Source organism: Atta cephalotes (genome assembly GCF_000143395.1).
Source record: "Atta cephalotes unplaced genomic scaffold scaffold00010, whole genome shotgun sequence".
Taxonomy (NCBI): Eukaryota; Metazoa; Arthropoda; class Insecta; order Hymenoptera; family Formicidae; genus Atta; species Atta cephalotes.
Window position 1 is genome coordinate 6,892,356 of NW_012130074.1, and position 13,468 is coordinate 6,905,823.

A 13,468-nucleotide genomic window follows, 5' to 3' on the forward strand; every position below is an offset into this window, starting at 1 on the left:
TATATATGTGTGTGTGTGTGTGTGTGTGTGTGTGTGTGTGTGTGTGTGTGTGTGTGTGTAGTGTGTGTGTGTGTGTGTGTGTGTGTGTGTGTGTGTATATATATATATATATATATATATATATATATAATTAGTTGATAACGATTTAAAATAATTCTATAAATTACGTATTATCTAGGAATTGATAACTTCACCAGTGAGTTCCGTTCTTGGGATTGGAATTTCGGCAGGACGCCAAAATTTATAGTTACCCGCACGCTTGACTTTCCCGCTCACGATGGTAAAATATATCGCCTAAACTTGAGTTTGGAAGTGCAAAACGGTTTCGTGGAAGAAATCAGAATGAGTTTGCCCGCTGGCTTAGTATCGACCGACTTCGCCCAAGATGCGAGTGTCATTAGTAATATTCGCGGCACAAAATACAATCATGATGTAACAGAAAACATAATCACAGCGATTGGCGGTAAAACCTTAAATACGACCCAACAAATCATAGATGAGAACAATATGAGGCTTGACGAGGTTACACTACAATGACCCGGAGTCTCGAGCAATCACCATTCTGCTCCTAATGTCATTGTGTTCAAATGAAAATAATTAGTGTTAAAATTATGCACGTTGTATTATACATATACATGTATAACATTATGTCTATATTTTTTATATATGTATGTGTATATGTATATATGCACAAACATACAAAAAAAAAGATTATCAATCACTATCATTGCAATATTCTAAACATTAGGCGTATTCAAGCTGATGAAGCAGCTAGCTTCGCTGAAAGATTAAATATGATTGGCTTCTACTTATAGATCCAATAAATCATATTCAATCGCACGATGAGCAAGCTACTGGTTTTGTCCAGTTTGAACATGGCTATTGAAGAATATAGTAAAAGTGAGACGGTCCCGTTAGCCCACATCCTGATAGCATGTATGCACTTACATTGGCCGATGTGTAATTTAATAATTTTTCACTGTTTTTGTTATCAATGTGAATATTTTATGTTAAATTATTCTTGCTAATTAGCGATGTGCGCAATTGGAATCCTTCTCGTAAAACGCACATTATTATAATTTTCCTATCGTTGATATTATTGAGAAATGTACGATAAAAAAATTAAAATACAATAACGATACAATATATATTATATTTTAATTTCTTATTGTTATTGAATTAACTATTTTATGAATAAAATAAATTTTCTATAATTAAAGTTATTTTATTAACCTATCGATTTATGCATATACATATTATTAAAAGCAAACCAAATTATTTCTTTTTAACATTGTAGTGGAAAGAAATTTTAATTTGCAATATATATTTTACGAACTATATATAAATATACTATATATAAATTGGCATACTAAAATCTCATAGAGACATAAATTGACATTTACATATGTTTAAAAATTAATTATGTTCGAAAAATGGCACATCATCTATTAGAAGACAACAGAGATCAGAATCAAAGCGTGTTTTTCGATTGTTAGTACATTCTGTTATTTTGTATTTAAATATTAAAGTATTTAAATATTAAAGTATTTACAATTTCTTGCTTTTTATTTTTTTAAATAATTAATTGATTTGATAAAATAACGTATCCAAATTTTCTCTGTACAAAGTAGTGATGAAATGATGTGTCCAAATTTTCTCTCTACAAAGTAGTTTTATTATAAATTCGTAACTTAGAATGAAGTCAATACCATTCTTTTTGTGCTTCTCAGTACATTAATATCTCTTAAACAATAGAATAAATATGGAGTTTATCAGCATGCAGCATCCGAGCACTAAATTTTAAAGTCAATCAACAACAACGTATTGGGTTGTCCGGAAAGTTCGTGCCGACTAAAATTTAAATTTTAGTATATACATTTATTAAATTAAAATTTTCTGCGTTTCAATTTTCCTTCAACATCGGCACGAATTTTCCAGACAACCCAATAGTAATATTATTTTTAAAACTTAAGTATATTCCGTGCTATTTGTGGCAATATTATTATTTAAATTTGTTGTAATTGAAATATTACGATAACGTCCTGGTCGCAGCATGACTTCACGATACGGTGGCGGTGGAGTATCTGGACAGGATATTGCGGTATCATTAAGGGGATCCTCAAATTGCCACAGATTCTGTAGCAACGAAACTCTTTGAGCATCGTTATCGGTTTGTCGACTACAACGACATATCTTTCTTGTGATCCAAACATAACAAATTAACATGCCGCTCGCGATACCGAGCAAAAATCCGACTATGAGAAACCAGTACGGCGATATGGAATTCAACGTTTTCCTTAAATTTGTTTCATCTGTCGTAGTAACACAAGCAATTGTGTCTTTATGCACTGGTATAGATATAGAATGTTTCTTTGTCACGTTTTTTTTGATGTTCGGGTTCAAATTTATTAAAGGCCGATTCTTCTCATATTTAATTCGTGGATTATAAATGATCATTTTTTCAAATTTCTTCGGCTCCACATTTTTTGCACATACTGCATGATACTGTATGTTCTTACGGATCAAATATATCTGCAAATCATATGTAAGCTTATCACAGGACCAGGGATTTCTGAAAAAGGAAAAAATTAAAAATACTGAGAATGCAAATTATTAGAAAGTAAATATAAATAAACTTTTTATAATTAATTATTTTGTACTTTACAGATAAGTGTACTTTGCGTATGAATATATTAAACATATTGAAATATGTGTTATTTTGCTTCTAAATAATTTTGAAATTACATCTATAATATAATACACATATAAAGAATTATGTACAAATTAAAAATGTAACCAAATGTTAAAGTTTTCGATAACATTGTCGTCTTACCCCTCTATTGATAATCTTCTTAAAAATTGTAACGTTTCAAGAGTAACGGTATCCAATTGAATCATCAAGTTATTTGAAAGATCAAGAGTACGAAGATGCGAGAGTCCAATAAACATATCCGTTGGTATATGGCTAATTTGACACGAATCTAAAGTTAAGTCCTGAGAAAAATAATTTTTAAATTAAATGAAAATATCACATCTTTTTATACAATTGAATTAATTGTAATTCAAAATCAAAATTATATAATATAATACAAATCAAAATTAAATATTAAAGTCAATGATATTCACAACAATGAATGTAAATATTATAATTTTATTATCGAATATTACCTAATCTAAATAACATTTTCGTGGCAAATACTGGCTAAAATATTAAGTTATACTTACGTTAATATTATCCTATTAATGCAATATATAATGTAAATATTGATGCAAATATAATGATATTGATAGGAAATATCTTAATTAACATTTTCGTTATTACCGTGAGCCAGGGGCATTCCAGTCTCGGCACATGAGAATTGAAATTGTTTTTTGACAATCGTAGAATTCGCAATTTTTTTACTGGCATGAATATATCAGGCAAAAGATAATAAAGATGATTTTGGGATAGATCTAAAACTGTCAATTCAGATAATCCATTAAAAGCGTTTAGGCCAATTTCGCTGATTGCATTTACGGACAAATTTAAATATTTAAGTCTTGTCAATCCTGCTTCCTAAAATAAACAGAAATGTTACAATGAGTATTATATATCCCATTTAATATTTAAAATTTATTTTAAAATTTATCTGAAATTTTACTATATATGGAATATAATTGAGAAATTTAAACCAAATGGCTGTTTTGCAATAAGTGGACAAAATGAAATGAATTAAACATTATAAAATATTTCAAAAATATTACAAAATATTTAAAAAATTTGTCATTAGTAAAGATGTAAAAATCAAGGTTTTGAGAATCGAATTAAATCGAATTGAATTTCTTCAAATCCGAATCGACAAAATTTTTTATCTAAATCAAATTGTTAAAACATAGTTTCTAATTGACAACATAATAATTATTATTAGGTTGAATTTCAATATATTCATGAATCATAGGTATATTTTGCGAGCATGTTCCTGAATAAAAAAGAAGAACAAATGTTTCTACATAACATAAAGTCTCAAATTTTTGTATTGTAAACAGAGTAGTATCAGATATAATAACTTTAATAATACTTTTGAGACTTTCACGAGTGTTTTCTTCAAAGGTGCCAATAAAAAGTTATCGCCATGTCATGATCCATTATTTATTGGCATAAGTAATGGATCGCGACACGTTATAATGACTTTATTTAAAAGTTTCAGGTTAGTATCTACTTTTTTATTTACAAAAAAAGCTCAAAATGTCCTCCATCATTTTTCACACATGCCTGAGCACAACTGAATATCTGATAATCAATCATTATTCCAAATCTAAGTATTTGTGTTCATTATTTCGATAATCGAAATGTTTGTGACATATAATGTTCATAAGAATATTTGTTTTTCTTTTTTATTCAGAAACACGCTCACGAAATTTTAAAACATATTTATGACTCATCCCATAATTGAAGTGGGAATATGATGATATTTTTTTATAAAATTTTTAAATTGGTAAGTTGATGAAAAATATTAATAAAAATTGTAAACAAATGGAAAATGATTTATTTATATGAAAATAATGAATTAAAAATAATCATAATAATAAATTAAAAATATTCTTGTATTTTTCAAAAATCTCTTGGAATTTTTGTATCACTAATGATTTCGACGATATAATAATTTGAATGTTCACAGCGACGTTTTTTATGAATTTCTGCAATTTTCAAATGTGAATAAGTTAAAAAAATTTCAAATTTTCTTCGCGAAACATATCTTATATTTTTATCTGTAGAATATCAGCAAATTTAATAAAAAGAATAAAAAAATAACCATGTTTTAAAGACGCCCGGTTTAAAATGCCTCATATGTATATGCCCTTAGGAAAATTTAAAATGTGTAAAAGATTAGGCCAAAATAATCTAAAATTTTTAAGTTTTTCAAGGGTTAAATATAATCGGCACAGCGCGTTAGTTTCTTTCAGTTATTCTTAAGTAAATTTTTTAAAGTTACTTTAAAAAAAAAAGTGTTCAAATTTACCTTTATTTCTTATGTTTTCTTATGTTTACAATAAATTTTAAGTATTATTTTAAGTAAAATAAATTTTTTAAATTTTGTAAAGTAAATTTTCCCAAGAATGTATATAAAAAAGATTGTCAATATATAATTTGAATTCAAATCCCTTTTAAATTTAAAATTTTCAAATAGTTCGAATAATAAAAATTCAAATCCAAACCGAATCGAATCTTACAAGAAAGAAGACAGTTATAGAACAGCTGGAGTTATGAAATGCCACGATCTTGTATACTGAGAAAAAATATAGTCAATTTTAATAAATATTTAATTGAATACTGCCAACTAAATATTTATTAAATATAAAAATATATTTATTTGATACAAGAAACATTAATTTGATTTAAGAATCAGTTTACTGAACGAATATTTATTTATAGTAAGTAAATGTTTAGTTGGCAGTATTGAACTAAATATTTATTAAAATTGACTATATTTTTTTTCTCAGTGTATAGTTTAAAATACAATTTCATGATGACGCTCGACGTTCATTTTTATGACCATAATACAGACTTTTGCATAATGTATAACATAACGCATAATGCATAAAAGAATCAATCAATTAAAGTTCTTCTTTTCCATGAAATAGAAGGAAAGGAAGGATTCTGATTGATTGATTCTCTTTATGTGTTATGTATTATACAAAAATGTGTGCCTTTAGCGTCAAAATAGGTCACGTGATCAAATATCAAATAATTAATTTTGATAATTATTTGAGCTATTTTGATTAAAAATGAAAGTTGAACATCAGTACAAAAAGATATCTTTATAAAATATTCTGAAAACGATCATTAAAATTACTTCTTCACAGTTCGATATATATAAGAGTTCTTTAATTGTTTTTTCCTTTTTCATTATAAAGAAGAATATTATTTATCTTCTGCCCATTATTTTATTCAATCATATACAATGTCATATTCATGTTATCAACATTAAAGGCATTATTTTTCTCCATATATGTATACTTGACATTACTTTAATTTAATTTCTTAAATTGAATTCAATTGTGTGTAAATTGAATTCAGAATTATTGATAGTTAATTTATTTTAATGATTTTATCACTATGACTATTGTTAATTTGATTTGTTACAATTTCTATAAGATGACAACTTATTAATTCGAAAGTCATGTAGTCTGATATTTTAAATCTGTTTAACATAAATTTAATTTTGTTTTTTTTTCTTTTGTAAGACACATTTCATATTTTAATTATATTTCAAGAATGTCATTAATTCATAGATTTGCATGTTTAGAATGATTAATGTGATTAGAAAATTTTTTGTAATTCTGTCAATTTGTTTGAGGAAGCATTTTGAGGAAGATCCAGATCCAGGATCGAAATGTTTCGAGGAATAAATTTCAACATTATCCAAACTGTGAGAGGTTTAATCATACTATTTCTTTTCAATCAGCGGTGGTTCGCGAAGGCGAACTTACAAGGCGATTGTACTTATTTATTGATTAAATCGTTAATCAAGCTGTTAATATTTGAATTTAACTGTAACTATATTTTTCGAAAAATTTCAGATTCCTTTCATAGAAATGATTATCCATATCGAGATCGTCTGACTATTATACATTACTGCGCTATGCAATCAGCCCAATTCGACTTTTTACAGATTTATAAATTTTTGTGGTATTATATATATGATGCTAATAACAATGACAGATATTTCCTGCAGGGTATTGTTTCAGTCATTCCATTTTCTCCACTTTCATTAAAAAAAATAAGTATTTAATTTTAAAAACTTCCCGATTATTATCCTTTGTAATCCACGAGAAAATTTTAAATCGTACATTATTAACATCGAAACTCAATTTTATATGTACAAATTTGTATATATAAATATATATATTTGTATATATAAATAAAAAGATATGTTAATCGTTTATCATTATAGAAATGTTCGCTAAAAGCAACAACGCTAAGGATAAAAAAATGTTCTTTTTTGTTGCTTTGAAACTTAAATAAAAATTTTAATAAACTAGCAGGTAATTTATGGTCAAAATGTCCAAGTAAGATCTCATTGTCAGGTAGGATTTTCTATCAAACTAAAAGTTTTAAAAGTGCCTCAAAGAAAGATTCAAAGGTATCTTAAAGAATAAGAATAAGAATAAAAACGAGAGAAATGGGGAATTTTCTAAATAAAACATCCGCTAGCAAAAAAAGATACAAACATACAATGTATTAAAGAATAAGTCAGATATAAATAGACGATAGAAATTTATATTATACACGGCAAAATGAATTTCCATTGCCTACACTTTAACATGAACCCTTGTCATAATAAATTATTATCAATTCATCATTAAAGTTTCAAAACGATAAAAAGAATATTTTTCATTTTTAGCATTATAGCTTCTAGTAGATACTTTTATAATGATAAATGATCAATATACTTTTTATTGTGATACACCTAAGTCTCTCGTTAAATGCAGGCTGCTCGTACAATACTCACAGCTAGTTCGTAATTATTTAAAATGGATATGGAGTTATTCGACAGATCCAAGGCTTGCACGATGCTCGGCGCACCTGTATGAATGCTATAAAGATGGCGTCCAGTGCACGAAGCGTGCTGCAAATTGTACCAGGTACCACATTCGCACAACGACGGACACCATCCTGAAACACCGAATGCAACCTCGTAGAGGACGAGGACGATGAGCCAGGTCCCGATAGCCTCGCGCGTCATGATGTAGCGCACGGGATGGACGAAGAGCCGAATTCGACGGTCTCGCCACCCAGCATTATCGCTCTCTAACGTTTTCGCGTCCGATCGGGTCGTCCTAACCGGGCAAGAAACTGTCGTCTACTGGACGTAATCTTATCTTAACCGTGCACACCAAGCGTGCAGATGACGAAGCGTGTATATCGGGACGCGTCATATCGTCGTCTTATCCTGCTCATATATATATATATATATATATATATCGTATACTTTCCAGGAATCTATGGCGCAGAGATATTTTACTAGCCGGGAGGAGGGGAAACTACCTTTATCAAATTCTATAGGGCTGGAACTAATTGCTGATGAGACGAAAAGCAGAGTTTTGAAAACATACATTGTATGCGACCTTCTACAATAAGCCATTAGTCATAAATCAGAAGTTAAAAATTGATTGGTCAATTTTTTAGCTTGTGATTTATGATTAAAGGTTTATTGTAGAAGGCCTTTTAAATTTACTTGGTCAGTTTTACCTGCGATGACTATTGTCCATTTCTACATAGATTAACTTTAATCTCGGTTCAACTTATTCTTTTTCTAATCTTTAGAATTAGAAACAGACGAAGAGTAAGTTGAGCTGAGATAAAGTTAGTTTACATTGGTGGAAACGAGCATATACCTACTTTTGAATTACACAACATTATTCGTTTCTCTTTATAGAATTTTTTAATTGCTTACCTAATTCATTGCCATTCAAGAATTCAGGAAAAATTAAGGGGTGTCTTTCTATACAAATTTTGTAAGAATGACGAAGCATGCTCACCAAGCGCGAACACAATGGCAATGTCCGATCGTAAAACGTTTCCAGGAAAAAGTACCTCTACCACAAACCGAAAGGAATGACCGTGATAAGGCCCCATGCGGTTCTCCGTTGAGAAAAACATGCACCCGACTTTAGTAGAATAGCAATGCAAACTTTCCCTAAGTTTTCTGGTGCTGTAAAGTATGAGCTGACATTATGTATCCATGTTTTGGCACACACAAGATGAGAAACGTTTTAAGTTATATTGTTATTTCCATTGCCTTGTCTTTTCATTGCGAGCGACCTCGTCTTTAATTCAGAGAAAAAAATGAAGAGAAAGAAAAGTTTATTTTTAGAACTCTAATTCTAGATATATATGTGTCAATGTACTTTATACAACAACTCTTTTCGTGCTTAATTGTTTATTGGGCATGCGATTCATGCCGCATCGCGAGATTGGAATTCTGGCGATAATTGATACGAAAATTGATTCTCGATACACTTCTGCAGTCAGTTTTATTTGTTAATAATTGTAACAATATTCAAGTTAGTTAGATATGACCTAAGAAACTTTATGAAATAAATTAGTGCTTCGTTGTAGTTCTTACGATTTCGAAATATTTATTATCAATTAACGATAGATCTATTTTCGAGATTAATAATCTCCCGGTCACTAAATGTGCGTTACATGCTTTTTTCAAGAAGAATAAGTAGACTATGACTTATACGTTTACACTGCTCGATTTACGCCGAAGTTATAACATTGATATTACAAAATTAGTCAATCATAACTATTCTTCTGAAAAACGGAATAACTAAGTGGTTAGTTTCATAATATCTTTGATATAAATCGAGTAATTTTGATATAAATCGAGCTGCATACGTATCTATAGATATATGTAACGAAATGTATATTTATATTTTATACTTATTTACACTTATTTATATTTATTTATTTAAAAATTAAATTTATAATGGTAAATTATGAGCCAAGTTAAATGCTTATTGCTACACATTTTACATGAAAAATTTGATAAACAGATGGTTTTTTTTAACCTCTATCAAGTCAATGTTAACAAAGACTAATTATTTTGTACGATACGTAATTCGAACAGCAGTTAAAAATATAAAAGCAGTTATAAATATTAAGTCATTAAATCGCTCGAAAATCTTAATTCGGACATAAGGCCGAACAACAATAGAAAATCAATAATAACTATGTATAAATTAAATAAAATGTCATGTTTTCATCAATCTGTGCAAAATAAAATTATGTTCATCCTGTAATTAAGTCATGATCAATTATGAGGAGAAATCGGCTCAATCTTAACATTAAAACATATAAAATTTGTTTTTTTTGTGTAGACATTTGGCTATAAAAAAAATTTGGCTATTTATTTATCTATTATTAATAGAATTAATGTAAATGATATATTTACGTTAGAAATTATGTATTTTTACATATCGATCTTTCTTTTCTCTTATGTACATATGAAAATACACATACATAAATGTGACTATCAATAGCCAAACAAACAGAAACAGATTTTATAAAATGATCGCAAATACAAATTTTTTTCAACAGTACCAACAAAATTACAATAAAATTTGCTAGCGAAATACGAAGATGACAGATCGAATGCAGAACCCGAGCAAAATCTATCATTTCGTAATTACTAAAATGGAACATATCATTTAAATGATACAAAGTAGCAGTCTTGATTTTTGTTAGAACACTAGCTTAATGCGGAAGCAGTGGATACTATAATCCAGGTCTGTCCAATTTGAGCTCCAGAGCTAAAATGTAAAACTATCAATGTAAAAAAATTCAATGTGGATAAAATTTCGGGGACTGTAAAGTGTTGATACGCATCTAAGCAACGCTTATCAACAATTTATAGTTCTTAAAATCTTATATTGAATTTTTTTACGTCGATGGCTTTGCGTTTTGGCTCCGGAGTTCAAATTGGACAGGTCTGTTATAATCTGTCGGAATATTATTCTATTCAAATCCGTTAATAAACTGCTAACGTATTGCAGCTGACATTGCTTCCTAGCTCCTGCTTCCTGGAAATTTCTGACATTCCAGACATTCGTCGCAGTGGCGCGACGACAGACTTAAATTAATTGTTTGTTAAAGAGTTGAGATATATCAAGCTAATGGAATGACGAGTTAACGAAGGAAACAAGAACATCATCGAGGATTTCAGCACGAATGATCGCTCATTATCCTTCCTCTGTACTTATAATAAGGGTCAGCGATTACCGAGCTGATCAACGAGGCGCGCATATTGCGCAACGTCCACGGAAATAAATCTAGGATAGGCTGCTGGGAACGCCGTGGACCGTTGCCTTCTATTTCACCGGTCCGCCTTCTCCTCTCCCCTCCCCCTTTACGTCCGACCGTCCCCCTCGTAACATCTTCCGGCCATTTTCATCGCGCGTCCACCGAGCGCCGCCATGACGATCGCGTTCGGCAAAGCGACGATCGTGCACCTTTGCGAGAATCAACGCCGGCCGGGCCGATCCGAGAGAGACCTCGGATGACCTCGGATCGACCTGGGACAATTAACGAATCGTAATCCTGCGTCACGCTCGAACGTTCGTCCGTCGAGCATCGGTGTCGAGGAAAAAGCGCGTCTATTACGCATCGGACGCCGGGAACGGAACCCGGAGCGTCAAGCGTCATCGCCGAGCTCTCGTAGACCATCCACTCTTCCGCGTTTCATCGCTGGCGCCCTCAGCTGACGCGCGTCTTCGGCTTTCTTCGCATGCGCCATCACGAATGCAACCGGCCTGCAATGCAACTCGTATACGGATTCGGCCGTAACATCGACATCGAAGTCATTATCTACTCGATACGCGTCGCTCTTTACAAACGACAAGAATAGGACATGCAGTTACACCGTTAGGACAATAATGCTCGTATCCTTTTGTACTCCGCTGCCGTTGTGAGCTTGAAGGCGAGCTTTGAAAATGTCTACCGCTGGCAAAACGACATGCTCCACTTTGTGGATCTCTCGCCGGCGTTCCTCGATGCGCGCAGACCCTCCACTCGCCGTGTGTCGTCACCGGGCGACTCAGCTGACGCAAAATGGCCGAACAGCACTGACAGCTGAAGTGGAAAGCTCGGCTCCGCTCTGCGAAAACGCGACGCGGAGCGCAGCCGAGATCGTTTCGGCGCTCGATGCGCGTGCAGGTAATTCCTCGTAGCGAACTCTCACCGAAATATGACGTATTTCACGGAGAATACGACGCAGTATGGTATTGCCGGGATGAGAGAGTGGAGGGGTGGGCGGCATGTTGGTGGGAACATCTCGCGGAGCGAAGACTTTGCCCCGCGCAACGGCGATCGGTCGTTCGCGTCGGTTTCGTCACCGGGCTTCTCAGCTGACGGCGAAAAACAACCGTCCGTAGGGCGTGCGTAGCGTCGGCAACAGCTGATCGCCGCCATGACGGATTAAGATTAACAGAACCGTCCATGCAGTTCATCCTCTATCGTTGCCTCGTCCAAACCGGCCCGATGAAGAAAGCGATCGTGAGAGCGTATTCTCGAGAGATACGCGGGCGTGTCAAGTCGGCGTCCGTCGCTTCGCAGAAACACCGGGAACGCCGAGTACGCAAGCCCGAAGTATGGAGTTTGGTGAAGTACGGAGAGACGAGAGAGGGGAAATTGCGCCGGGAAAGAGAAAGAGAGAGAGAGAGAGAGAGAATGAAGAGGGATGGGGGGGGAGAGAAGCGTGGTGAAGTGGAGAGTCTGAGCGAGCAGGCGCTCTTTGCCTAGGCTTCTAAGCCTGCGATTTTTTCCCGTTCGTCTCGTTGTCCGGACGGCGGGCCAATCGGAGTAAGTAGGTCAGCGCGAACGGCCAATCGGCGCTCGAGGCCGGGTCACGTGGGTTTGTTGTTATCTATCAGCTGTTTTTCCCGGACGGCCGGCCGGCGCAGTGAAAGCCGCTTGGCAGTCTGTCCTCAGTCCCTCCCGGTCGCTCAGCTGTGCGTCACATGTCGGGCGCCGCGAGTCCTTCTCCTGTGCGGATCGCTATTAAACGTACGAGTCTAACGATCCGGCTAGGACGCCGTCTACCATCGGACCCCCGTCTAACGTCGGTGCGCGTTAGCCACGTATTATTATGCTGTCAGTCGTGTGCACGCCAACGCATCGCCACGAATCGATCACGAAGTGCCTCGAATATGCGGACGGCGTGACGAACGCAGGCGACGGTGCACGCCGCTTTGTTGATACGCTGAGTTCTGTGTTCAGGCCACGGAGGCCGCCGCGCGCTTAAAGATCCTCGTCGTACAGGGATCACCCTATTGCCCTATTCCCCCTCCCCTGCGACTTTTAAACACACTGCCACCATCGTCGGTGGCAGGTATACAACGGCGTGATTGGTACGTGACGAGGAGCTGCTGGTCGTTACGATGACCTAAAGCGAGACAAAAAGAAAGCGAGCCTTCTTAGGAATTCGCTCGTGCGGCGGCGTGCTCGAGTTCAAAAGGATCATCTCTCGGGAGTGCGCGTCAGTCATTTACCTCGCGTTTGGAATTTTAAACTTTTAAACGTGTATTCCTGCATGACTTTGTGAATCGCGTTCGCTGTGCACTTCGGCAACCTTCCATCAATTCGTCTCTCTTCGAACACTGTCGAATCGAGAGAGGGAGAGATAGAACGTTTGAAAACGTGTCGCAGGACAGGGACAGTGGAAACGAGTGTGTCGAGTGGACAGGAGCAAGTACGTCAAGGACAGAAGTGTAAAGTGTAAAGTTGGTCGTGTGAATGTTTCGCGTCGCGTTGCGCGTTCAACGAGTGCCTCGCACAACGGGACTCCGCGCTCGAAAACGATCGATGAGAATGATCGAATGATCCTTCGCTACGAAGAAGAAGAAGAAGAAGAAGAAGAAGAAGAGAGAGAGAGAGAGAGAGAGAGAGAGAGAGAGAGAGAGAGAAGAGAGAGAGAGAGAGAGG

General features: G+C 34.4%; 2 protein-coding genes across 2 annotated transcripts in view; one reads left to right on the forward strand and one right to left on the reverse strand.

Moving 5' to 3' along the window:
• LOC105627840 (lipoyltransferase 1, mitochondrial) overlaps positions 1 to 537 on the forward strand; it is a 2,427-nt gene extending 1,890 nt beyond the window's left edge. Inside the window, exon 4 of the mRNA XM_012209117.1 lies at positions 179 to 537. Coding sequence (XP_012064507.1) covers positions 179 to 537 — 359 coding nt within the window. The remainder of the gene's footprint in view (positions 1 to 178) is intronic.
• Positions 538 to 1,968: 1,431 nt separating this feature from the next.
• Positions 1,969 to 7,727, reverse strand: LOC105627841 (amphoterin-induced protein 2-like). The gene is made up of 4 exons (XM_012209119.1): positions 7,494 to 7,727; positions 3,323 to 3,556; positions 2,834 to 2,994; positions 1,969 to 2,572 (listed from the first exon to the last, which is right to left on the reverse strand). The coding sequence occupies exons 1-4, from the start codon at positions 7,725 to 7,727 to the stop codon at positions 1,969 to 1,971; spliced, it is 1,233 nt and encodes a 410-aa protein (XP_012064509.1).
• Between the last annotated feature and the right edge of the window lie 5,741 nt (positions 7,728 to 13,468).

Coding starts and splice junctions, on each gene's coding strand:
- LOC105627841 (XM_012209119.1), bottom strand. CDS start 7,727: ATGACGCGCGAGGCTATCGGGACCTGGCTCATCGTCCTCGTCCTCTAC. Junction 2,995..3,322: donor TGGAATGCCCCTGGCTCACG/GTAATAACGAAA, acceptor TATTTTTCTCAG/GACTTAACTTTAGATTCGTG. Junction 2,573..2,833: donor AGAAGATTATCAATAGAGGG/GTAAGACGACAA, acceptor TTCCTTTTTCAG/AAATCCCTGGTCCTGTGATA.